This window comes from Pecten maximus, chromosome 14 (genome assembly GCF_902652985.1).
Source record: "Pecten maximus chromosome 14, xPecMax1.1, whole genome shotgun sequence".
Lineage (NCBI taxonomy): Eukaryota > Metazoa > Mollusca > Bivalvia > Pectinida > Pectinidae > Pecten > Pecten maximus.
This window is the reverse complement of record NC_047028.1, coordinates 33,333,323-33,360,770: the sequence shown is the minus strand read 5'-3', so window position 1 is coordinate 33,360,770 and position 27,448 is coordinate 33,333,323. Positions and strand designations below refer to the sequence as shown.

The following is a 27,448-nucleotide window of genomic DNA, read 5'->3' as shown; positions in this document are numbered from 1 at the left end:
GCCCTTCAACCTAGCATGCTACCAGTCTGAATACCATTACTCTAGACCTCTGTATGAGAAGGTATTCTTTAAAGATTTTATCTACATTTGACCTATGTTATCTTGAAAGTAGGTCAAGGTCTTGTGGACATTATCTTCAGGCTGGTAAAGTAAATATGATAGAAGTTTGATGTAGTATGATTTAAGAGTGTGACGTTTGGATGACTACACTGTCACTTTCATCAGACTAATGACCAATGTGAAGCATATATATACTAGCACTGTCTTATATGTACATGTAATGTCCAAAATAGTAAAAGATTTGATCTACTCAGAAAGTTGTTTCGTCTTTATCATGATCTTATTGATGCCAAGTTCGAAAATAGTGTGACGAGATGGTAAAAATAAAATAGTGTGACGAGATGAAAAAATAAAATAGAATCAAACAAGTCTACGAGATGGTATGACGTACTGTAGTCGAATCGACTACGCTTTGTTTAGTTAGTCTGATGAACGTGACAGTGTAGTCATCGAAACGTCACACTCTTAAATATCATATTGGTTGTGTCATACAACTTCTATCATAAGTCAAGGTCATTACTGATAAACAATGATAAATGCTATAAAAAGAAACAACAATATAGAATTGTTTGATTTTGTTTTATTGTTCACATAATTAATAATCAGAGAAGCAATCAAAAATATCAGTCAATTAGCAGTAATTAATTAAGGTACAAAAACTATAACATGTACACAAAAATCATACCAAAAACAAACTACAGACACACAAACTCATTTGATGACGTATAAACACATATAAAACTCTACAGATACATAAATTATTTATTTTCACTATTTTACTCCAAACTAATCTTTCCATTTTTAATGGTAAACTTACCACTAAGAAACAAAGATATTGCCCTGAAGGACAAATTTATTTGGCTTCATATTCAGACCCTTCTGACAAAATATGACCATTGTAGGCTTTTTAATTAGATGTTTTAATGTTTCAACAAATTTGAACTCTGTGACCTTGATATGGGTCAAGGCTATTTCTTTTCTAAACTTCATCTAAGCTTCATCCCAGGAACTTACTGGAAAATAATATCTTGATTCTGGGACTTTGGTAATTGAAAGAATTTAACAATAAAAAAAATACAAATTTCAACAAATTATAAACAATTAAAAAAAATGCAAAAAAAACCAATATATATCAAATTGACATGAAATGTATAATGTTGCAAGATAAACACTTACATGTAGTGAATCTAAAACCCTGGGGTTTTGTACATGTATGACAATAAGGCTCACGACGAAAGATTGTTAGATGTTTAATGTTTCAACAAATTTGAACTCTGTGACCTTGATATGGGTCAAGGCTATTTCTTTTCTAAACTTCATCTAAGCTTCATCCCAGGAACTTACTGGAAAAATAATATCTTGATTCTGGGACTTTTGGTAATTGAAAGAACTTAACAATAAAAAAATACAAATTTCAACAAATTATAAACAATTAAAAAAAATGCAAAAAAAAACAATATATATCAAATTGACATGAAATGTATAATGTTGCAAGATAAACACTTACATGTAGTGAATCTAAAACCCGGGGGTTTTGTACATGTATGACAATAAGGTTGTCCTTCATCAGTAACATGTAACTATATAATACTTTACCTATCTGATTAGGGCAAAAGTTCTGATTAAGATTCGGACAGCTATCTCCAGCTACAAGGCTTGATTTGTTGAGGAGTTGTAGGAATTACGGAGTTGTAGGAATTAGGAGTTGTAGGAATTACGGAGTTGTAGGAATTACGGAGTTGTAGGAATTACGGAGTTGTAGGAATTAGGAGTTGTAGGAATTAAGGAGTTGTAGGAATTACGGAGTTGTAGGAATTACGGAGTTGTAGGAATTAGGAGTTATAGTTATAGGAATGAGGCCCACAAATGCTTTTTAAGAAAGATTAAATTTCAAATAAAATCAAATGACTTGCCTACATGTATTTTTAACCCGTTTACCAGATTCGCATCGTCGGAGACCCACGGTTGATTGCACTATGCTACACTACACGTATCACCTGGTGATAAGTGAAGCATAGCATAGTGCAATCATCCGTGGGTCTCTGACGATGCCAGATTCAGAGTTTCTACCGTTAATAATATGGAAGCTATGGCTGTAACAATCAAAAGCAAAGGTCAAATTATAGGTCACATTGACCTATAGGTAGTGCACCATCCTGTTGCCTGTTTCTGTACGGGGTAGGGGGCTGCGGTAGCCGAGTGGTTAAGGTGTCCCGACACTTTTATCACTAGCCCTCCACCTCTGTGTTGCGAGTAGGTCAGTTGCCAGGTACTGACCTGTAGGCCGGTGGTTTTTCTCCGGGTACTCCGGCTTTCCTCCACCTCCAAAACCTGGCACGTCCTTAAATGACCCTGGCTGTTAATAGGACGTTAAACAAAATAAACAAAATCAAATGTACTGGGTGAGTCATTCCATGAAGATGTAATTTGGGAATTATCACTCTGGACAATCGTCAATAGAGGTAAAGATAACAAGGAGGGATAGTATTGCAACAGCAATACAAAGTCCCCTGCCTGAGCTAGAAGTGCACCTATTCATTTTTGAAAAATGGATTTTCAAGAAATGCACAACTACATGTCATACTGATCATGTATACCAAGTTTCGTTAAAATCGGAGTAGTACTTTAGGAGGAGTTGTCCGGACAAGCCTCAACCAATGAGAAGCTGGCAGCCATTTTGAAAAATGAATTTTCGAGAAAAAAAAATGTGGGATGCACAACTACATGTTATACTGATCATGTATACCAAGTTTCGTTAAAATCGGAGTAGTACTTTAGGAGGAGTTGTCCGGACAAGCGTCAACCAATGAGAAGCCAGCGGCCATTTTGAAAAATGAATTTTCGAGAGAAAAATGTGGGATGCACAACTACATGTTATACTGATCATGTATACCAAGTTTCATTAAAATCGGAGTAGTACTTTAGGAGAAGTTGTCCGGACAACCCTCAACCAATGAGAAGCCGGCGGCCATTTTGAAAAATGGATTTTCGAGAAAAAAAATGTGGGATGCACAACTACATGTTATACTGATCATGTATACCAAGTTTTGGACGGACGGACGGTAAACCTAAAGTCCCCCCGTTTTTCAAACGGCAGGGAACTAAAAACCATGGCCACTTGGGTATCCTCAAATGTACTGTTATGGTTTAGTTAGGTCTATTTTGCTTAACGTCTTATTAACAGCCACTATCATTTAAGTACCTGCCAGGTTTTGGAGGTGGAGGAAAGCCGGAGTACCCGGAGAAAAAACACCGGTTTATCTAACATAATATTGTTGAGTAGACAAAACCTTACATTTACACAAGTTAAGAACAACAGAATGGGTGAAATAAACTGCTATGAAAAAAATACAAAAGTACAAAATTAAAACAAAATTAATAATAACTTAATATTCTTATATACCTCGTCATCACGGCAATATAGCCATCTTATAGCGTTCACAAATTATTCTCAAAAACTAAAAATTAAATCCAAACATAAGGTTTAATAACATAAATGATCTAATGTTACCCTGTATATAATATACTTCTAAATTATTTATTTTTGTGAAGCTGGAATTTTATGAATTTTTTTCTTTTAAGCTTATTGATTTTCCTATACTTGATTTCGTGGATCAATGGTCTCCAATAGACATAATTATGACTTTGTTGGGGAAAAAAAATCTGTTTTACAGCATGTCTCGATACCTATAACAAACTTTTTAATATAAAACAAATCAAATACTACACATTCAGTAAATCTTCTAACAAAAAAAAATTTAAAAAAACATCAAGAGCTTATCATCAGGAAAGTATACTCGCCTATCCAGAAACTAAATTTCTGGACCTGTACACTTTTTTGCAGGAATGCATATAATCACAAAAACGATGTCCAGTCCAGAAAGAGTCCTACATACTATAAAATGGCATATCGTAATTTTGATTTTAGTGAGAAAGTCTTTAAGGATACAAAAGTATTATGCTAAACATATTTCAAAATAATATGTTACCAAAACTGTGACATAAGGTGACCACTGTTATATCTCGACAATCTGGCACTTAATTTTAACTTAGTTACATGGATATGATTCCCTAATCGGACCATTCTGATATATTAGAGTTACTTCCCTTCATCTCACTCTGTCAGTACACTGTATAGTGATAGGACATCCAATAGCGGGGGACATGAAAAGGTCCGGGTGTCAGCTGCCGGACCATGTGAGTTGTCCTGTGTACTCTAGTTTATTACCATCGCAAGAGGCCATGTGAGACCAACGAGCGATTAGGCCAAAATAAAAATATAGTTGGTTTAGCATAACCCACCCGACCCAGAAGAAAATAAAACATGTTTTTAACGATTTGACCGTTCTGGATATTTATGTGCGGAAGTTGCTGTGAAGGATTGAGACTACATGTCCCTAACTCAAATAAGGTTGGTGTGTGTTTCTTATGTTTAAGAAAACAAAACAAATAATGAGTTCAATATTCTGATTTGTTTTGTATTAAAGGTTGAAAATCTGTTCAAAAGATCTAAGTAAAAAGAAATTCAGCCCTACCTAACTACCCATATGTAGGACCCCCTGGTCGGGTTACAGTCCCTACCTAACTACCCATATGTAGGACCCCCTGGTCGGGTTACAACAAACCAAGATATTTTTAAGGGTGGCCTTAGCATAAATTAATATAATTTCATCATAATTGCAAAATATAGTTAATAGTTTCTATACTTTATTAATGATTAATATCATATAATCTATGACATTCACATGAAGAATATGATGTCCAGTTTTCTGGGACACAACTCTCAAACGTGAATGAATTAATTTAGTGAAAAACACTTTCCATTGTTTTGTTTTCGCTGTCACAATTATATTCAAAATACAGAAAAGAGGCACAGAGGGCCTGCATCGCTCAACTGGTAATCAAGGCAAAATATTTTCATATAAGTTATATCACAAACATTTTCCTCTTTTTTTAAGATGTCTCTCGTGATAATGTCATTATTAAAGAAGAAGGATCTTAAAGGTTTTTTTTACTATATTTCGCCTATTTGTAAGCTCAACCTTCAGGCCAGGTGAGCTTTAATAACACATTTCCTACGTAATATTCAGGGTAAAAGAAATTTTTCTACAATTTTTCAATACACATTACATAGTTATTTAAATGAAACAGACAATGTTTTTTGTGATCAAATATAGTAAGTCCTATATACATTACATGTGATAACTGCAGCCATGGTTTCCTCTGTTGACCTTGACCTACTATGATGTCATGACAATGAAATGATGTGACAGATGATATGTCAGTGAAGATGAAATAGAGAGTCAATTAAGATCAATACGGCAGAGTTTTTAACTTTGATAAACACATGAAAAAAGACAATGTTGTAAGTTGTTTTCTTTTACAGTTAAAACAACTTTAAACAGTATTTTTTATGAGATTTGTGTGAAATTTTCAGAAAACTTTAATTTCAATTCACTAAGACAGCTTATAAACATTCTCAAACTCATCATAAATTTTTCATTTAATTAAATTCAATAAATTTGATTTCATCAATCTCATACAAAATTCAAACTCACATAAAAAAAAATTACTTGAATGTTAGCTGGCGAAAGATGAAATTTTACAGGAGAACTGTTGTACTGAACAAAATATTAATATTAAATGTGAAGATATATTATCAAGTTTGACGCTATTAACAGCTCTTCTATGGTGTTAGTATACAACGCTACAATCACACATTCCAGAGACAGTTTACAATTTGTTGTTGAAAAGATTTTAAGTATTAATCTTTTGTAAATTGATCATATTGCACCTCATTCCAATTTTTTTTTCAGAAAAAAACACAAAACAAACTAATAATCAATAGCTCTATAAGATTATGCCTTCATGCGAGTATATCGTCCTGTAGTGACACGGTTTACAACGACACAGAAAACATCGGCCAGTTTTAAATGAGACCTTCATCAATTTACTGGCTAACATTACAGGGACATTTCCTTTCTGTCGGATGGTGAAATAATCTGAAGCTTAAATATGGCCTCATTTTCTTATTCTTATACAATGCTTGTTTAGTGTTAAAACCCTAGCTAGGTCTCTCAATTCTAACTCAAGTTAGGTCCCTCAATCAGAGCCCTGCAGCTAGGTCCCTCAATCAGAGCCCTGCGGCTAGGTCCCTCAATCAGAGCCCTGCAGCTAGGTCCCTCAATCAGAGCCCTGAGGCTAGGTCCATCAATCAGAGCCCTGCGGCTAGGTCCCTCAATCAGATCCCTGCAGCCAGGTCCCTCAATCAGAGCCCTGCAGCTAGGTCCCTCAATCAGAGCCCTGTGGCTAGATCCCTCAATCAGAGCCCTGTGGCTAGGTCCCTCAATCAGAATATCCAGCTAGGTGTGTAAGGTACATCCCTATGATCTATATTTCCCATTACATGTGACTGGTTCCTACATCCCTATCAATATCCTCCATTTCTATGTCCCTCAATAAACAAACCATTCTCCAAGTTTCTTTCCAGTTCTTTGGAACACACATCTAATGTTCCTCACACAAGTCCAGACTAGATATACCACGACTACCAAATCCTCTTTATCCCCTGTCTGTATCTGTGCCAGGTCTGGTATCTGTGGACCAAAGTTTGTGTTCCTCGTCACAGATCCGACATTCTGTAACACTACAGTTTTAGTTAGGCCAACGTCTGTATCTGTGCCAGATCTGGTGTCTGTGGACCAAAGTTTGTGTTCCTCGTCACAGATCCGACATTCTGTAACACTACAGTTTTAGTTAGGCCAATGTCTGTATCTGTGCCAGGTCTGGTATCTGGGGACCAAAGTTTCCACCACGTGATGTCATAAAATTCCTGTATCTGTAAAAACAATAAAAACAAAAAAGTTGTCACCAAGAGAGTTTTCTCGAGATTGAACGCCTATCAAGCATGATACAAGATACTCACTAGACACTAATTATAGCCTTATCCAGGGAATATGATATTTTTCAAAATGCATGATTGGATGTAAAAGAATATGGCCGACTAAAACCTGGAGCTGAAAATAAAAGTTAATCCAGCTCATTGAGATTGGAACAGAACAAACAACTGCACGTTTGTCGTCAGTCTCCATAATCTGACCAAAGATGACCAGCTGTAGAAGACATCTTGTTTGTAACTCAAAATCATTTCTGATTCATTGCATAGAAAATCTAGAATGATGCCATTTTTGCTATCATTTTGTCAAAAGTTGTTTATAGAATTGATTTTTGCAACTGTTTAGCTCTTAGTTGTTGACACAATTATTGTAAAATTTCAATCAAATTGATGGTTCATTCAGATTTTTCATAACAAAATTCAAGCATTTTTGAAACACTTTTCCAGCACATTTTCTCAATTTCCCAGGTGCTGTTTTTGTTGAAACTCATATAATTAATTTTTTTTTGTTTTCATGGTAAATACTCAAATGTGATTGGTCAAAAAATTCTTTTCATTCTTCTATGAAAGAAATTCCGAGAATGGCGCGAAAAATGTGACGTCACAATACGACAATTGACGTTGCATATTGATTTGAGAAAAAGAATCCCATTTAAAACCAGTAAAATTGTACATAAAACATGTTTTTAATTAGAAAATAATTTTCAAAAATTAATTATAAGCGTTGATGTCAATTTTTTTTTAGTTTCATAGGGGTATGAAACAAATTTTGTTTACAAACTTGTGTAAGAATCCGCTACGCAGATTCATACAGTTTGCAAACAAAATTTGTTTCATACCCCGATGAAACTAAAAAAAAATGACATCAATGCTTAAATGAAATTGCAGTATTTTTTGTATCTGTAACTTCATTAGATTATTACAAAAAAATAATATTACCATTCTAAATCTGTCTTGTAAGTAAAGCGCTCAAAAGTTTGTGCTTGTAATATATAACAATATCGATATTGTCTGGTTACTATGAAGGACTTAATCCATGAACTACATTCACCAAATTTCCTTGATGTTTTCTTAATTCTGTAACCACACACAAAAAAATCAATCACTCTCAGAAAGAACCCAAGGAAAAATATGAATATGGGATTATTCAAGCACTTAAAAGAAAAAGAAAAGAAAATTCCAAGACTTTTTAAGCACTGATATGAAATTCTAGCACTTTTTAAGGTCCGATCTGTACGAACCACGTCAATTCGGCCCTAAAATTCAGTCTTACATGCAAAACAATACATATGAACCAAATAGGCTCAAATACAATGGAGTTCATCAGCCAATCAGAATCTTTTATGTTAATGTCAGATTGATAGCTGTAGCCAGCCTTTCATTAAGCATATTTGCTTCTTGACCACCTGTTTAATTATCTATCAATTCAATTTTGCATTTTTAATTGGGCATAAGAAAAATATCAAGAATTTTTAACCAAATCACCAAAATCAACAAGCTTACTGGGTATGGTTTAAAGCTCATTTACAATGATTTTTTTTTCAAACAGTTTTAATCAGTTGAATAGAACCTTAAACTATTCTAAAAATAATTGTTCCGTTTTGTTTTATTAAATTTTACGCCAATCTCCAGGTATCGCAAATAAACAAACACCTGAGATCGCTATAGCAAAATATCACACGAGTGACTTCCCTTTGCTCGTCTCCTACTTTATTTGTTTGTTTGTTTTTTGTTTAACGTCCTATTAACAGCCAGGGTCATTTGAGGACATGCCAGGTTTTGGAGGTGGAGGAAAGCCGGAGTACCCGGAGAAAAAACAACGGCGTTTGGTCAGTACCTGGCAACTGCCCCACGTAGGTTTTGAACTTGCGACCCAGTGGTGGAGGGCTAGTGATAAAGTGTCGGTTCACCTTAACCACTCGGCCACCGTGGCCCCCGATTTATTTTGAAGAGCCTGCAGAAGGGCAGAAGTAGCTCGTAAGTTACTCGTTAAAGCTTGTTATGTTTTCCTCGTCTCCTACCAGCCCCACTCCTCTTAACAAGAGATCCCAGAGGGATCTTGGCGCCCACCATTGAATGATCTTTATAGGTTCCATGTCAGATTGATCTTTTCCCTACTTTTCCCTTCCTCTAAGTCTTACTTATCTGTGTAAATTCAGAAACAGCCCTCTAGTACTTTTCAAACAAGGGGAACCTATATACAGAATTTAAGATTTAGCTATAATGGCTGTCTGTCGGCCATGTTGTTTTCGTATTGGTCCCAATATGCAAAACTAGGCACTGAGGGGAACCTACATATGAAATTTGAAAAAGATCCCTTCAGTACTTTCACAGAAATAGCGATAACAAACTTCAATTGTCAAAATACGAAATGGCTGCCTGTCGGCCATGTTGTTTTCTGATTAGTCTCAAAATGCAATATGCATAACTAGGCACCGACGGGAACATGCATATGAAATTTTAGAAAGATCCCTTCATTACTTTCTGAGAAATAGCGATAACAAACTTCAATTGTCAAAATCCAAGATGGCTGCCTGTCAGCCATGTTGTTTTCTGATTGGTCTCAAAATGCAATATGCATAACTAGGCACTGAGGGGAACCTGCATATGAAATTTCAGAAAGATCCCTTCATTACTTTCTGAGAAATAGCGATAACAAATTTTAATTGTCAAAATCCAAGATGGCTGCCTGTCAGCAATGTTGTTTTCCTATTGGTCTCAAAATGCAATATGCATAAGTAGGCATCAAGGGGAACCTACATATGAAATTTGAGAAAGATCCCTTCAGTTCTTTCACAGAAAAAGCGATAACAAATTTCAATTGTCAAAATCCAAGATGGCTGCCTGTTGGCCATGTTGTTTTCCGATTGGTCTCAAAATGCAATATGCATAACTAGGCACTGAGGGGAACCTACATATGAAATTTCAGAAAGATCCCTTCATTACTTTCACAGAAATAGCGATAACAAACTTTAATTGTCAGAATCCAAGATGGCTGCCTGTCAGCCATGTTGTTTTCTGATTAGTCTCAAAATGCAATATGCATAACCAGGCACAAAGAGGAACCTGCATATGAAATTTGAGAAAGATCCCTTCAGTACTTTCACAGAAATAGCGATAACAAACTTCAATTGTCAAAATCCAAGATGGCTGCCTGTCGGCCATGTTGTTTTCCGATTGGTCCCAAAATGAAATATGCATAACTAGGCACCAAAGGGAACCTACATATGAAATTTGAGAAAGATCCCTTCAGTACTTCCTCAGAAATAGCGATAACAAACTCCAATTGTCAAAATCCAAGATGGCTGCCTGTCAGCCATGTTGTTTTCTGATCGGTCACAAAATGCAATATGCATATCTAGGCACCAAGAGGAACCTACATATGAAATTTGAGAAAGATCCCTTCAATACTTTCTCAGAAATAGAGATAACAAACTTCAATTGTCAAAATCCAAGATGGCTGCCTGTCGGCCATGTTGTTTTCCGATTGGTCCCAAAATGAAATATGCATAACTAGGCACCAAAGGGAACCTACATATGAAATTTGAGAAAGATCCCTTCAGTACTTCCTCAGAAATAGCGATAACAAACTCCAATTGTCAAAATCCAAGATGGCTGCCTGTCGGCCATGTTGTTTTCTGATCGGTCACAAAATGCAATATGCATATCTAGGCACCAAGAGGAACCTACATATGAAATTTGAGAAAGATCCCTTCAATACTTTCTCAGAAATAGAGATAACAAACTTCAATTGTCAAAATCCAAGATGGCTGCCTGTCGGCCATGTTGTTTTCTGATCGGTCCCAAAATGCAATATGCATAACTAGGCACCAAGGGGAACCTACATATGAAATTTGAGAAAGATCCCTTCAATACTTTCTCAGAAATAGAGATAACAAACTTCAATTGACAAAATTCAAGATGGCTGCCTGTTGGCCATGTTGTTTTCCGATCGGTCCCAAAATGCAATATGCACAACTAGGCACCAAGGGGAACCTACATATGAAATTTGAGAAAGATCCCATCAGCACTTTCTCAGAAATAGCGATAACAAGAATTGTTTACGGACGGACGGACGGACGGACGGACGGACGGACGGAGGGACGGACGGACGGACGGAGGGACGGACGGACGGACGACAGACCACGGACGCAGGGCGATTTGAATAGCCCACCATCTGATGATGGTGGGCTAAAAATATCAACAGTGACCTTGACCTTGATCAAAAACCCTGAAACTCTAAACTTGTCCTACAAGTCATGGTCCTTTGTATTTGTGTGAAGTTTGATCAAAATACCTCACGATCAAGAAATGAAGCTGCTGAAGCAGACAAGATCTTTCTAAAAATAACAACAGTGATCTTGACCATGACACAACAACCCAGAAACACAAACTTATCCAAATATTACGGTTCTTTGTATTTGTGTGATCAAAATCCCTCGAGGAATGAAGCTGCTAAAGGGTCGACAATGGATTTTCTGAAAATAGTAATGAAAACCTTGAACTAATAACCCGACAACCTTGATACTTGAACCTGTCTGAGATTACGGTCTGTTGTATTGGTATGAAGATTGATGATAATTTCTCAAGGAATGAAGCCATTAGAGTACTCACAAAGGATTTTCTAAAATTAGTAACAATGACCTTGACCTTAACGCAAACACAAACTTGTACGAGATATTAGGATTATTGTCCTTTGTATTTGTGTGAAATTTGATCAAAATTCCTCAAAGAATGAAGCCGCTAGAGTTATTTCTAAAAATAGTAATGATGACCTTGACCTGAAACTCAAAATAGTCAGACAAAGCAAGGTTCTTTGTATTTTTGTGAAGTTTGATCGAAATCCTACAAGGAATGAGCTGCTAGAGTGCTGACAAGTTATTTCTAAAAATAGTAACAATGACCTACATCTTGACCCGACAAACCTGAAACAGGAAATTGTCCGAGATATCATGATCCTTGTTGAAAATTTACCATGGTAAATTGGCAATCAGTAAATTCTAATGCTGCTTACAGTCAGCATATAATGTACATACATGCCATACTTTCAGGAGACCAATAAGGGAGATTGGTGATTATTTTAAGGGAGTTTTGCTTAAAATAAGGGAGATTTGTGCGCAACATGAACATCAACATTTTTACTCAATTTAAAAGCAATAAACTAATTTTGAAAGTGATAAAGAATATTTATATTTATTTTGGATATTAATCATATTGTATATGCAAACAACAAAAAGTTGTATAAGGTAAAAAATGCAATAAGTATACATTCAGATTGTGATGATATGAAATTATTTTTTGATTTTTTTATGTAACACAAAAAGTTTCACAGCTTTATACATATTACATAACAGCATTTGAAATAGGGTATATTATAATTACATGTAGCTGAAGGATTAAGACAAGCAAGTTAATCATTTATCAGTTTGGATTTTCTTAAAATTAGAAAGCTTGATCCACTCTGAGGGAACACATCAATTGTAAAAATCACCATGAAATGTCCTGTGGGATCCCTTATGTTGGACCATTTAGATATAACAAGAGATCCCAGAGGGATCTTGGCGCCCACCATTGAATGATCTTTATAGGTTCCATGTCAGATTGATCTTTTCTCTACTTTTCCCTTCCTCTAAGTCTTATATTACTAATCTGTGTAAATTCAGAAACAGCCCTCTAGTACTTTTCAAACAAAGGGAACCTATATATAAAATTTAAGATTTAGCGATAATGGCTGTCTGTCAGCCAGGTTGTTTTCTGACTGGTCTCAAAATGCAATATGCATAACTAGGCACAGAGGGCAACCTACAAATGAAATTCAGAAAGATCCTTTCAGCAATTTCTGATAAATAGCGATAACAATCTTCAATTGTCAAAATCCAAGATGGCTGCCTGTTGGCCATGTTGTTTTCGATTGGTCTCAAAATGCAATATGCATAACTACGCACTGACGGAAACCTACATATGAAATTTGAGAAAGATCCCTTCAGTACTTTCTGAGAAATAGCGATAACAAACTTCAATTGTCAAAATCCAAGATGGCTGCCTGTCGGCCATGTTGTTTTCCGATTAGTCTCAAAATGCAATATGCATAACTAGGCATCGAGGGAAACCTACATATGAAATTTCAGAAAGATCCCTTCATAAGTTTCTGAGAAATAGCGATAACAAACTTCAATTGTCAAAATCCAAGATGGCTGCCTGTCGGCCATGTTGTTTTCCGATTAGTCTCAAAATGCAATATGCATAACTAGGCACTGAGGGGAACCTACATATGAAATTTCAGAAAGATCCCTTCATTAGTTTCTGAGAAATAGCGATAACAAACTTCAATTGTCAAAATCCAAGATGGCTGCCTGTCGGCCATGTTGTTTTCCAATTGGTCTCAAAATGCAATATGCCTAACTAGGCACCAAGAGGAACCTTTAAATAAAATTTGAGAAAGATCCCCTTATTAGTTTCTGAGAAATAGCGATAACAAACTTCAATTGTCAAAATCCAAGATGGCTGCCTGTCGGCCATGTTGTTTTCCAATTGGTCTCAAAATGCAATATGCATAACTAGGCACCGAGGGAAACCTACAAATGAAATTTCAGAAAGATCCCTTCATAAGTTTCTGAGAAATAGCGATAACAAACTTCAATTGTCAAAATCCAAGATGGCTGCCTGTCGGCCATGTTGTTTTCCGATTAGTCTCAAAATGCAATATGCATAACTAGGCACTGAGGGAAACCTACATATGAAATTTCAGAAAGATCCCTTCATTAGTTTCTGAGAAATAGCGATAACAAACTTCAATTGTCAAAATCTAAGATGGCTGCCTGTCGGCCATGTTGTTTTCCAATTGGTCTCAAAATGCAATATGCCTAACTAGGCACCAAGAGGAACCTTTATATGAAATTTGAGAAAGATCCCTTCAGTGCTTTCTCAGAAATAGCGATAACAAACTTCAATTGTCAAAATCCAAGATGGCTGCCTATCGGCCATGTTGTTTTCGGATTAGTCTCAAAATTCAATATGCATATCTAGGCATTGAGGGCGACCTACATATAAAATTTCAGAAAGATCCCCTTATTAGTTTCTGAGAAATAGCGATAACAAACTTCAATTGTCAAAATCCAAGATGGCTGCCTGTCGGCCATGTTGTTTTCAGATTGGTCTCAAAATGCAATATGCATAACTAGGCACCAAGGGGAACCTACATATGAAATTTCAGAAAGATCCCCTCAATAGTTTCTGAGAAATAGCGATAACAAACTTCAATTGTCAAAATCCAAGATGGCTGCCTGTCGGCCATGTTGTTTTCAGATTGGTCTCAAAATGCAATATGCATAACTAGGCACCAAGGGGAACCTAAATATGAAATTTGAGAAAGATCCCTTCAGTACTTTCTGAGAAATAGCGATAACAAGAATTGTTTACGGACGGAGGGACGGACGGACGGAGGGACGGAGGGACGGACGGACGGACGGACGGACGACGGACCACGGACGCAGGGCGATTTGAATAGCCCACCATCTGATGATGGTGGGCTAAAAATATTCCATGAGAACTGAAGATGTTCATGTTAGGAGACTGCAGTAAATCTTATCACGATCATTCTAGATTTTGTATATTGTCTCTGTCACGGACGGTACAGTCATTGTAAACATCATGATTGACCACTACGACCAAGAGATGTGCTAATTTTGATAGTTTTATAAAAGAAATTATCGGATTTCATCTTGCTATCACTGATCCACGATACACATGTTATATGAAAAACACGTGTGATTTTGCGTCTGACCTGGCTCTGTATCAATTACCATCATATATATGAAATTTGAGAAAGATCCCTTCAGTACTTTCTAAGAAATAGCGATAACAAACTTCAATTGTCAAAATCCAAGATGGCTGCCTGTAGGCCATGTTGTTTTCCGACTGGTCCCAAAATGCAATATGCATAACTAGGGGCCATGGGGAACCTACGTTTGAAATTTGAGAAAGATCCCTTTACTACATTCTGAGAAATAGTGATAACAAACTTCAATTGTCAAAATCCAAGATGGCTGCCTGTCGGCCATGTTGTTTTCCGACTGGTCCCAAAATGCAATATGCATAACTAGGGACCATGGGAAACCTATATATGAAATTTGAGAAAGATCCCTTCACTACATTCTAAGAAATAGCGATAACAAACTTCAATTATCAAAATCCAAGATGGCTGCCTGTCGGCCATGTTGTTTTCCGATTGGTCTCAAAATGCAATATGCACAACTAGGCACCAAGGGGAACCTACATATGAAATTTGAGAAAGATCCCTTCAGTACTTTCTGAGAAATAGCGATAACAAGAATTGTTTACGGACGGAGGGACGGACGGACGGACTACGGACGCAGGCGATTTGAATAGCCCAACATCTGATGATGGTGGGCTAAAAATACCAGAGGGAATTACAAAATACGGGAATTTGGGCTATCTTCCCGGGAGGAAATAAATGACTTGAAAATAAGGGAAATCTTGTCTCATGCCGGGAGGTATGGCATGTGTGAATGTACCAGATGTAGGACAGCAACACATGGCATTACTGTATTATTCCTGTAATAAGCCCAGGACAACAACACATGGCATTTAACCATATTATGCCTGTAATAAGCCCCTGACAACAACACATGGCATTACTGTATTATTCCTGTAATAAGCCCCTGACATCAACACATGGCATTACTGTATTATTCCTGTAATAAGCCCCTGACATCAACACATGGCATTACTGTATTATTCCTGTAATAAGCCCCTGACATCAACACATGGCATTACTGTATTATTCCTGTAATAAGCCCCTGACATCAACACATGGCATTACTGTATTATTCCTGTAATAAGCCCCTGACATCAACACATGGCATTACTGTATTATTCCTGCAATATGCCCAGTTCCCTTTATGCACATAAAGTCTGGGGCTAATGATAGGACGTTTGTAATTTGACGGATTAAATTTTGGCGAACTTAATATACGGACCCGCAAAATCGCCAGACATGGGCTTATTATCAGACATGGACTTATTACCAGACATGGGCTTATTACCATAAATGGGCTTATTACCATAAATGGGCTTATTATCAGACATGGGCTTAGTGTCAGACATGGGCTTATTATCAGACATGGGCTTAGTGTCAGACATGGGCTTATTATCAGACATGGGCTTATTACCAGACATGGGTTTAGTGTCAGACATGGGCTTATTACCAGACATGGGCTTATTACCAGACATGGACTTATTACCAGACAAGGGCTTATTACCAGACATGGGCTTATTACCGTAAATGGGCTTATTATCAGACATGGGCTTAGTGTCAGACATGGGCTTAGTGTCAGACATGGGCTTATTACCAGACATGGGCTTATTATCAGACATGGGCTTATTACCAGACATGGGCTTATTATCAGACATGGGCTTAGTGTCAGACATGGGCTTATTATCAGACATGGACTTATTATCAGACATGGGCTTATTACCAGACATGGGCTTAGTGTCAGACATGGGCTTTTTAACAGCAAATGGTAATGACACAACTATATCAAATGTAGCAGTTTAGTTACTTCAGGAAATCAATAGTTAAAAAAAATAATTCATGTTTAAAAACCAAACAAACGTTCCTAATCAAAATTAAAAAAACATGAATTGGAAAGAAGAGGTACAACGTTCAGTTTAGTATTAGCTGTTTTTGTCATGGAGTGCAAAGACATCGACTCCATGACAAATGTATCATTGAACAATCTAAAGTAAATCAAGAAACTTCAAAATTTACAGCCATTCAAATTGAGATTCAAACACATCAAACCGATTACATGTCTGGCTTTCTCTAAAAAAATACACCGGCCTGCTATCTTTTTTTCAAACAAATGTGTTTTTTGTCTTTTGTACACGTAAAAATTTGTAACGGAGAAGCAAGAATTCTCTACCCAGTGCACTGCAATGATCACACCATGTGACATGTAGTTTGAATTTATTTGTGACATTTTGGAATGCAAACGTGTACTTTGGACCTATTGATAAACTAGTATTTTCTCTAGTTGGCCAAGCTTGCCTGCATCAATCAAACTATGTGGTGTATAACAATTGAGGCAAACATCTAAATCTTGTTGTCAAGAATGCAGTAATAAGAGCCTTGTGTCATTGTGGATACGTTTTAATTTTTTATTTAAATATGATAGGTGTATATATAGGTAATACCTATAGTTGGACTCAAACATCTAAATGTCTGGTCACAAAAAATTCATAGATAATAAAAAAAAATTGTCTTGTCAAAAGAATATATTGGAGGTTTATTGTAGCTCTCCCAGATGAAAAAAAGGCTGATGTAACTCACATATCATAATTTATTGATTTTTTCCCCTTTTTTAGAGAAAATTGTCTGAAAAAATTGGCTGCTTATCTTTTTGCATGTTCTCTGCATTTAGACAAAAATGACATTTTAGTTTTGGATAACAAGCAAGACAAGAAATATCTCAAAATTTGAAAAATGACAAACTACTAATTATTGCTGTTCAGAATAGATACTTTATTTAAATGTTTTTAAAATTTACTGTTTGACCTGTGTCAAGATTTGCCATGAAAATAAAAAATTGGTAACATACTATAAAATAAAAAGTGTCACTGGAAAGATTAACACGGCGATGTCATTAATACCGCTGATATTTACTCTTATCATAAGAAGGACTTAAAAACGAAAATGAAATTGATTCAAATTAAATTTTTATCATCTTTAATTGTGATATTAAGAAAATGTGAATATCTTTCAATGGATAATTAATTAAAATTGAAAATTTTGAGTTTAAAGTATTTCAAATACAAAAAAAAATATATTTAAAAAAAAGCAATAATTTCATAGAAAACTGAATCTTAACATTTCATTTTTTGTTTTTTGTTGAGGACCGCGGTCACTATCATTTCTCTAGATGCCATTTTTACTCTGTTCTTCATTCCTAAGCTCAGTCTCCATCACATATTTCTACACCAGCTCCCCCTACAGATATCCACAATATTGCGATTGTAATTTTCATTATGGGTTAATCCATTCTACGAGATATTGTTCAAGGAACACTGCGTCTTTGAGTCGGTCTTTCAGACGTGCCCTTTACAACACTCCCCTGTGATTCTTCCTCATAGAAAGAGCAGTTTCTGAGAGACCTTTGTCTGCTGAAAAGAGGCAGAAACCGCGTGTGGAACTCTTCAGGTGAAAGGAATTGTATTCACTGACCTCTCGCTAACAGAAACACGATTTTGTTGAAAATGACCAACGAAATGGAATGGAAACCCCCTCGAGACATGTCTTTGATTTAAAAACGTTGACGTGTACAAGATTTTCAATCATGGTCATATGAAAGCTTTAATGGAATGTATCAAAGATCACGACAATGTCAAAAGATTAAGAAAAGAAAGTCGTTCTTCTGAACGCGAGTGTTTCACAATAGAGTGAGTGTGAGAGGAGAATAACGATTGGCCGGGAACATTAGGGGTCATACTGAGGCTTTCAACATGTGCTAATGAGAGGAATCTACATCCTTTTCCAATCTTCAACACTGCCATTAACTCACATCTCTTTTCTAATATTTCCAAGAAAAGTATCACAAACGCCTTGTTATGTTAAATTGTATTCACATACTGCATCAAATTGAACACCATTCAACTTTCAGCTGGAGGTTTGGTTCGGCTTTTGTTGTCAATCTATACAGATTTTAAACATCTTGTCCACATTTTCACTTACAAAGGGAAATACCCAGTACAATACATCTACTGAAAAATCTCAAAACAATGATATGAAAAAACTGAAATGTCATCTTATGCAAAAACATCTGAAGTCTACTCAATGGAAGTATATTACAATACACCATGTATACCTCAATTAGTGCTTGTTTTCATTACACTAGTAAATCACATCACACCAGTAACCTTTCTGGATGTCTGAGCACCTTAATTCTAATCAATATTTGTAGGCTTTTCAAAATTGTCATCAATTCTTGTAGGCTTTTCGAAATTGTCATCAATTCTTGTAGGATTTTCAAAATTGTCATCAATTCTTGTAGGATTTTCAAAAGAGTTACAAATTCTTGAATGCTTTTCAAAATTGTCATCAATTCTAGAAGGCTTTCAAAATTGTCATCGATTCTTGCAGGCTTTTCAAAATTGTTATTAATTCTTGTAGGCTTTTTCAAAAGTGTTACAAATTCTTGAATGATTTTCAAAATAGTCATCAACTCTTGAAGGCTTCTCAAAATTGTCATTGATTCTTGCATGCTTTTCAAAATTGTCATTAATTCTTGTGGGTTCTTTAAAAATTGTCATTAATTCTTGAATGCTTTTCAAAATTGTCATCAATTATTGTAGACTTTTCAAAATTGTCATCGATTCTTGTTGGCTTTTCAAAGGAGTTACAAATTCTTGAATGCTTTTCAAAATTGTCATCAATTCTTGTAGACTTTTCAAAATCATCAATTCTTGTTGGCTTTTCGAAATTATCATCAATTCTTTTAGGCTTTTCAAAATTGTCTACAATTCTTGTATGCTCTTCAAAAGTTCTTGTGTACATTTCACAAATAACATATAACAAAAACAATCAAACTGTTTAATTTGGTATCTGAAGCATACTGATTAAAGGCTGAAGATTATTGGATTGTACCATACCTGGGCTAGATGAAGATATTATTAACATTTTAACTGTATTGGCCCCTTAGATGTCTTGAGATGTCTCAAAGCTCTTTGTCTACAATCAAACTATCATTCCATGCTTATCACTTCATCAAATTTGAATAATGTCCAAAAATTAAAATGACTCAAATATACTGAGAAGTGCTCATCACCAAATACAGCTGATCATGACAATTTAATTAAAACAATATATTCACCATCAAATTCTGTCCAGTCATAGTTTAAACTCAAAGCCAAGTCAACCTCCCATTACTCCAGTTGAACTTTTTTCTTGGTAAAAAGTTTTTTAAGGTTTTCATTTATTTTAATATAAGTGTAAAAGAAATCAGTAAGCAAGAGACCTTTGGAAATTTTAACTAGAGTCATGACACACCAGAAATCATATACAGTGGAACTTCATTAACTCGAACTCGACGGGACCACGAGAAAACTTCGAGTTATCAGAGTGTTCGAATTAAGCGAGTTGTCATTTTTGGTGCAAAGTTTGGTAAACATTTGTCAACATTATATAATCATTATAACTCCGCTCTGTCGCTCATCAGTTCAGTGTAAAGACTGGTCAATACATGTAAATGTATATGTAATATTTCGTTCTGTCACTCGTAGTTTGGTGTAGTTTTGCCGATATACAGTCTCGATAAAGTTTCTTTCGCTTAGTCACTTCAATTACGTTCTGATGTTCATGTCATGTTTGCAAAAGGAATAACGATAAAATGGAATTCAACCGAATAACAATTTATTAATGTTATATCAAATCAACGCTTAAATTTAACACAGATAATATGTAAAACGTAACAGCACCATTACCTTATATTGGACATATAAAATAGTGTTTGATAGTCCTTACGTTTTACCGACAACCACGCCATTTCCATGTGTATTAGCACAGGAAGTTGGTACTGCGCATGTGCGTATAAAATGTTACTGTTACTGAGTTGGCGTTTTATCCGATTTAATAGACAGCACTGACCGTTACAGTCCTACTCTGAACACCTCGGCAATAATTGCGCTATTGTTTCAGCAGTTTACATAAATAATAGGCACCGGTGACTGTTTCATTTCTACACCTGTAAAAACATCAGCCGAGTAGATCTACCAGTGTGTCAGAGATTAGTTCCGCTTGAGCGAACGGGTAGATGAGTTGTTGACTATCGTCTGTACTATTATCTACAACCGCCTTAGGAAATTTCCTGATGTAAGTAAAACGGTATTTTTTATCACCGACAGTTATTGTTATAAGATTCCACCGACAATTTCTTTCATGAATTTATAAAACACTTATAATCGCATATAATAATCGGTAGAATTGTAGTGCTGATACAAACGGAATTTCGATGTTGAAGAAATGTCAGCGTTTACAACCGATCGTTGTTGGACAGAAACATGATACTTCGAGTTATTCGATCATTTCAAGTAGGATTTTTATTGTTTGGACCAAATTTTCACTTCGTATTATCCGAGTTTTTCGAGTTTTCCGAATTCCAGTTTTCCGAGTTTTTTTACTAGGATAAAGAGAGAATTTGGCTGGGACTGACGAAGTACTTCGAGTTAAGCGGGGTATTCGAGTTTTCTGAGTTCGAGTTTAACGAAAGTTCCACTGTAATTTTGAGATAGTACATGTGCATGGTACTGTATGGGGATTCAATTAAATTGGTTGAGAGATTCATGATGAATATCTTGTACACAAACTCACATTTATTCTAACTTATTTCAAAAGTGGTCAAGTGTGACCTTTGACCCTTTAACCTTGAACAATGACCACCTAAATCTATAAGCCCAACACCAGCTTATCACAGTGCATCATCATCAGAAATTTCAAAAAGTTTGGCTTTCTGTACCTGGCCTTGTGTGATGTATTTTGACAGTACATTCCTGTTTCTATTTTTAGTAATAGTGACATTTACCTTGACCTTGTAAACATTTTTGAAAAATCACTGTACATCTGCCCATCACAACTTATCACCTGCCCATCACAACTTATCACCATGTGGATTTTCAGAAATGTTGGATTTCTGGATATGGAGACGATCTTCAGAAACATAAGTGCAGACAGACAGACAGACAGATGGATGGACAGACAGATGGACGACAGACAGATGGACGACAGACAGATGGACGGATACTGTGATTACTACAGGCCAGTCACATTTCCATGTCTTAGTACATAAACTATTTCAAACAATGAAAGCCAGCCACATTGTACATAAACTATTTCATACCATGAAAGCCAGTCATATTTCCATGTCTTAGTACATAAACTATTTCATACCATGAAAGCCAGTCATATTTCCATGTCTTAGTACATAAACTATTTCATACAATGAAAGCCAGCCACATTTCCATGTCTTAGTACATAAACTATTTCATACCATGAAAGCCAGTCATATTTCCATGTCTTAGTACATGAACTATTTCCTACCATGAAAGACTCTACATTGATTTTATTTCAGGGCTATAAATACAAGAATACCTAAAATTTCCAATGTAAAAACACAACATGTAATGGTAATGAAAATGTAATAATTTCCTTAAGAAAATTTCCTCAACTCCAATATCAACCAACTTAAAGTTCTTAAAACTAGGAGCTTGGCTGTGGAAGTGTTCAATCTTTAATATATGGTAAGTAGGCCTACGGGTGTAGGGGAGGAAGGCGACAAAAATTCTTTATTTAAATTCACACGAATCTAAAGCCCTTCAAAATTAGCCTAAAATTCTTATCTTTTACAACTATTACATAAAAGACATCTGATCTCAGACATAGGTAGATCTCTGATGTTATTGTATCCAATACAAGTTCTTCTGTTGAATATTAAAATTATTAGTTTCAGCGAAACATTTGCCTTTTTTCAGTAAACAAAATACCGCCATTCAATGGAGTGAAATGATGCATTCAAAAACTTTGTCCAATTTTTTCTACAACAAATAAATCTGAAGAAAATACTCTGCCTGCTTAAAATGTGTATTTATGTTGATTAAACTCATTAGAAATTTAATAATGTTTACTTTTTATTTACCTATACATAAGTAAATAGCAACATACTTATGTTACACAACCTATCTACGGAAACATTCAAGTGAACTGTGATTCTAAAAATGTCAATACAGACGATTACATACATTTGGTCAATTTCATGTCACCATTTACAAAGGGCTCCATTAAAAAAAGAGTTCTCAAAAGGGACAATACTCTATAAAAAGTGTAACCACACTCATCAAATAAAAAAAGCAATTGGCCCGAAATACACAGTAGAGATATCAATGGAGAACAATCTGAACAAAAACCGATAAAATGTTTATCAAATATTTATAATAACATCTATTAAGCAAATTTTCATGTCTCCAATACCAAAGATTATTAGGGAAGGGACACAATCCTGGCCCAACAAACAACGATATCTCTCCACCCTCTATTCAACACTTTAAAAAAGGAGTCAATGAAAACAATTTCAAACAGGAGACAAACTCATTATTGAATGAATTCCAGTCAGCCGACACATCGGAATCTACGCATTAACGGTAAAAAAAAATTGTAAAAATTCTGATAACGCTTGTATTACAATTACCTAAGAGACTCCTGTGGGCAGATTTACTAGTTCTCGATGTGTAGATACCAACTTGGGTCTATAGAATACATTTCAATACCATCTGATGAGCGTGTAATATTGGCGCGAGATATAACAATGCCATTCATTGGCTATTCACTAACCTTTATCGGCTCCCTAACTAGACAAATACAACTCGAGTTTGGTGATGCTTGCAATACAATCTATGAATACAAAATTTACGTCCAATTTTTCACCGGTAACAAAGAGAGTCTATACCGCATGGATCAGAAGTATTGTTAAAGATTTAATGAATCTATATCCGAATTTGCTTTACCCATAACTGTATCAATCGCTCCTAACAGTTAATTTCTGACTTCATTTGATTTCGTTGTTGGTCGCGTATGAATCTGTCAATATTTGAGCGCACAATCAAAATAGCAAAATTAACGACTTTTGTACTGTTATTCAAAACGCTACAATGGCAATGAAAAAAATTATCTTAGAGGCAATACAATCTTTACAGCGCACACATAGAATTAAGGAGTTTGGGGAGAGTTTTACAATTCCATTGAATCTCTGAATAGGACAATTTGGAGGAAAATTATATGTTTCAACTGGCTCTTATACAAGGATTCCTTGAATGCTAAAAATCAATTTCTTATTAAAGACTAACTGGAAACAATTTCTGTGTAAACGCTACCCTGTCACATGGCTAAGGCCACTCAATACTCATTACTTCCTCCCAGGCGTTTTTTTTAACTACGAAAAAAACTGCACTTTTGAAAGTTGAAAAGAGCATAGTTATACATATCAAGTTTTTTCATATAAAAAGAAATTGATTTGAATTTTTTGAAGTTTTTGGGTTTTGGCCAAAGTGTTGTGAAGAAAAAACAGATCTATTTCTTTAACACATAACAGTTTAAGGGGAATTAGACGAAGAAGTACAGCAGGTGCATATATCATTTTGTATTCTACGGAGGAAATTGTAGTAGACAGTGACAACTTATTTCGTGTTTTTCCATGGTTGCTACGACTGCAGTATATATATGCCAGTCATACAGATAATGACAATATTTTTTTTTATAAAAAAATATGTCTCAAATATCTGGCTCATAGTTTTTGACTGTTCGATAGTTCGTCTGTACAGATGTGAATATATATCAAACTGAATTCTATATTTTTCAAGAAACAGAAATCCAGTAACGCATCATTTTTCATCCATTTTTATCGGTTTGGTGTGTATCAAAATAAAGCCAAACCAATTCGTGAAAGCCATCATTTTTTTTTAATAATATAACTATAGAAAACAACTTTAAAGAAAAATTTTCCATTTCATTTTTCCTATTTTAAATATACAATCTTAAGATTGGAATACTCAAAGTAAACTCAAGGTCATATTAAACAGGATGCCAGTATACTCAAGGTCATTTAAACAGGATGTCACTATACTCAAGGTCATATTAAACAGGATGTCAGTATACTCAAGGTCACTTTAAACAGGATGTCAGTATACTCAAGGTCATATTAAACAGGATGTCATTATACTCAAGGTCATATTAAACATGATGTCAGTATACTCAAGGTCATATTGAGCAGTGTGTCAGTATACTCAAGGTCATATTAAACAGGATGTCAGTATACTCAAGGTCATATTAAACAGGATGTTGCTATACTCAAGATCATATTAAACAAGATGTCATTATACTCAAGGTCATATTAAACAGGATGTCAGTATACTCAAGGTCATATTAAACAGGATGTCAGTATACTCAAGGTCATATTAAACATGTCATTATACTCAAGGTCATATTAAACAGGATGTCACTATACTCAAGGTCATATTAAACATGATGTCAGTATACTCGAGGTCATATTAAACAGGATGTCAGTATACTCAAGGTCATATTAAACAGGATGTCACTATACTCAAGGTCATATTAAACAGGATGTCAGTATGCTCAAGGTCATATAAAACATGATGTCATTATACTCAAGGTCATATTAAACAGGATGTCACTATACTCAAGGTCATATTAAACAGGATGTTGCTATACTCAAGGTCATATTAAACAGGATGTCAGTATACTCAAGGTCACATTGAGCAGTGTGTCAGTATACTCAAGGTCATATTAAACAGGATGTTGCTATACTCAAGGTCATTATAAACAGGATATCAGTATACTCAAGGTCACATTAAACAGGATGTCATTATACTCAAGGTCATATTAAACAGGATATCAGTATACTCAAGTTCAGATTAAACAGGATGTCAGTATACACAACGTCACAAATTAACAGAATGTCAGTATATTCAAGGTGATATTAAATAGGATGTCAGTGCATATGTATACCCAAGGTCACATTAAACATGATGTCAGTATACTCAAGGTCATATTAAACATGATGTCAGTATACTCAAGGTCATATTAAACAGGATGTCAGTATACTCAAGGTCATATTAAACAGGATGTCGCTATACTCAAGGTCATATTAAACATGATGTCAGTATATATTCAACGTCATATTAAACAGAATGTCAGTATACTCAAGGTCACATTAAACAGGATGTCATTATACTCAAGGTCACATTAAACAGGATGTCAGTATACTCAAGGTCATATTAAACAGGATGTCATTATACTCAAGGTCATATTAAACAGGATGTCAGTATACTCAAGGTCACATTAAACAGGATGTCATTATACTCAAGGTCACATTAAACAGGATGTCAGTATACTCAAGGTCATATTAAACAGGATGTCATTATACTCAAGGTCATATTAAACAGGATGTCAGTATACTTAAGAGGTCATATTAAACAGGATGTCAGTATACTCAAGGTCATATTAAACAGGATGTCAGTATACTCAAGGTCACATTAAACAGGATGTCAGTATACTCAAGGTCATATTAAACAGGATGTCAGTATTCTCAAGGTCATATTAAACAGGATGTTGCTATACTCAAGGTCATATTACACAGGATGTCAGTATACTCAGGTTTGAGTTGATCCAAATTGGTGTTTTATTGAATACAATGTGCTTTTCACTACATTTCTGTTGTGGGCTGAGAGTCGCCATGAGATTATTTTATCTGTTCAGCTTAAATTTCATATTCTAATTTGAAATTAACTATTTGAAAATTAGATAACATCTTGGAGATAAATATAGATCAATTTCAATTTGTACTGATATTCCTTATAATTATTTATCAAAGAAAATCAATCTATACTTAAATGTCCACTCCACAGTTAACTCTTCTTTAATTTCAACAAATTAATTTGAAGATTGAAATGAAGTCAATAAAATGCAATTTGAATCAAATATTTGCTTAATATGTATTTTGCTAACATATTTAATAATTTGAAATCGAAAAATTATTGAAAATCTGGAGTTTTATCTAAGGCAATTTTCAGTTCTATTTTAGCAAATCATCATATTAAATTTTCTTTAATTTCCTTGGACAAATTGATCAAAAAAGCTGGTGTATTTTTCTGTCTCAGATATCTGACCCTGCGTAAATGTTTTCAAAGGGACAATATCCCCAATTGAGACAAGATGCCCTAAGGGAGTGTATCAACCACTAATTAAGTAACCAATTTTTTTTTAATTTGATAACATTGAAATATCATACATTTTAGGCATACAGAGATTGAATAACACTGTGAGCCAAATGTGGGCTGTATAATATGACACCCCCTATGAATGTGGTGGGTTGCAGAGAGTTTGATTAAAATCAGTTTAGTTATTCAGGAGGAGAAGCCTTGATAAAATTATATTACTTTACATTTTATTTAAACAATTTGTCCTCTTACTTTATTGTGGGGAATTTTTACTAAGCAAGTAATTTTTAAATTTTTAAATCAGAAAACTGTGATCAGTAAAAACCAGTTTGCATTTACTAAAAACCTCAGTAACTGACTTCCTTTTATAGGGACCAACCAACCAATTGTTTTCCCATAGACATTAGTGTTAACGTTTTGGAGGTATTTCATTCAAATTCTTGAATTCAATATGACAATTATGGTTTATAACAAAAGTTTAGGGTCTGATATAACACCTAATCAAAAATAAAAGGTTAGGGTCCTTCAGCTCAAATTTTCTCCAGGGTAGCCATTTTGAAAATGGGTGAATTTCGCAGTAAAAATTCTCAAAAATCTTAAATGCTTACCTGTTAAATATTATTGCCTGAACTTTCGGGAAAAAAATCAATCGGACTTACGAAATTTATATCAACATTTCTTATTGATAGTTACCTA

General features: G+C 35.1%; 1 protein-coding gene and 1 long non-coding RNA gene across 3 annotated transcripts in view; both read right to left on the bottom strand.

The window, feature by feature from the left end:
* Positions 1-620: 620 nt before the first annotated feature.
* Positions 621-2,359, bottom strand: LOC117342803. The gene is made up of 2 exons (XR_004535899.1): positions 1,342-2,359; positions 621-1,011 (listed from the first exon to the last, which is right to left on the bottom strand). It is a non-coding gene; the product is annotated as an uncharacterized LOC117342803 (long non-coding RNA).
* Positions 2,360-3,055: 696 nt separating this feature from the next.
* LOC117342491 (peroxisome biogenesis factor 1-like) overlaps positions 3,056-27,448 on the bottom strand; it is a 61,568-nt gene continuing 37,175 nt past the window's right edge. Inside the window, exons 20-21 of one of the 2 annotated variants that reach the window (XR_004535868.1) lie at positions 4,642-6,898; positions 3,056-4,595 (exon numbers count right to left, since the gene is read on the bottom strand). Coding sequence is in view for 1 of the 2 variants with exons in the window: in XM_033904666.1 (XP_033760557.1) it covers positions 6,817-6,898 (82 nt within the window). In the remaining variant the exon portion in view is untranslated. Of the gene's footprint in view, positions 6,899-27,448 lie in introns of both variants that reach the window. The other variant, XM_033904666.1, reaches the window with a different exon arrangement.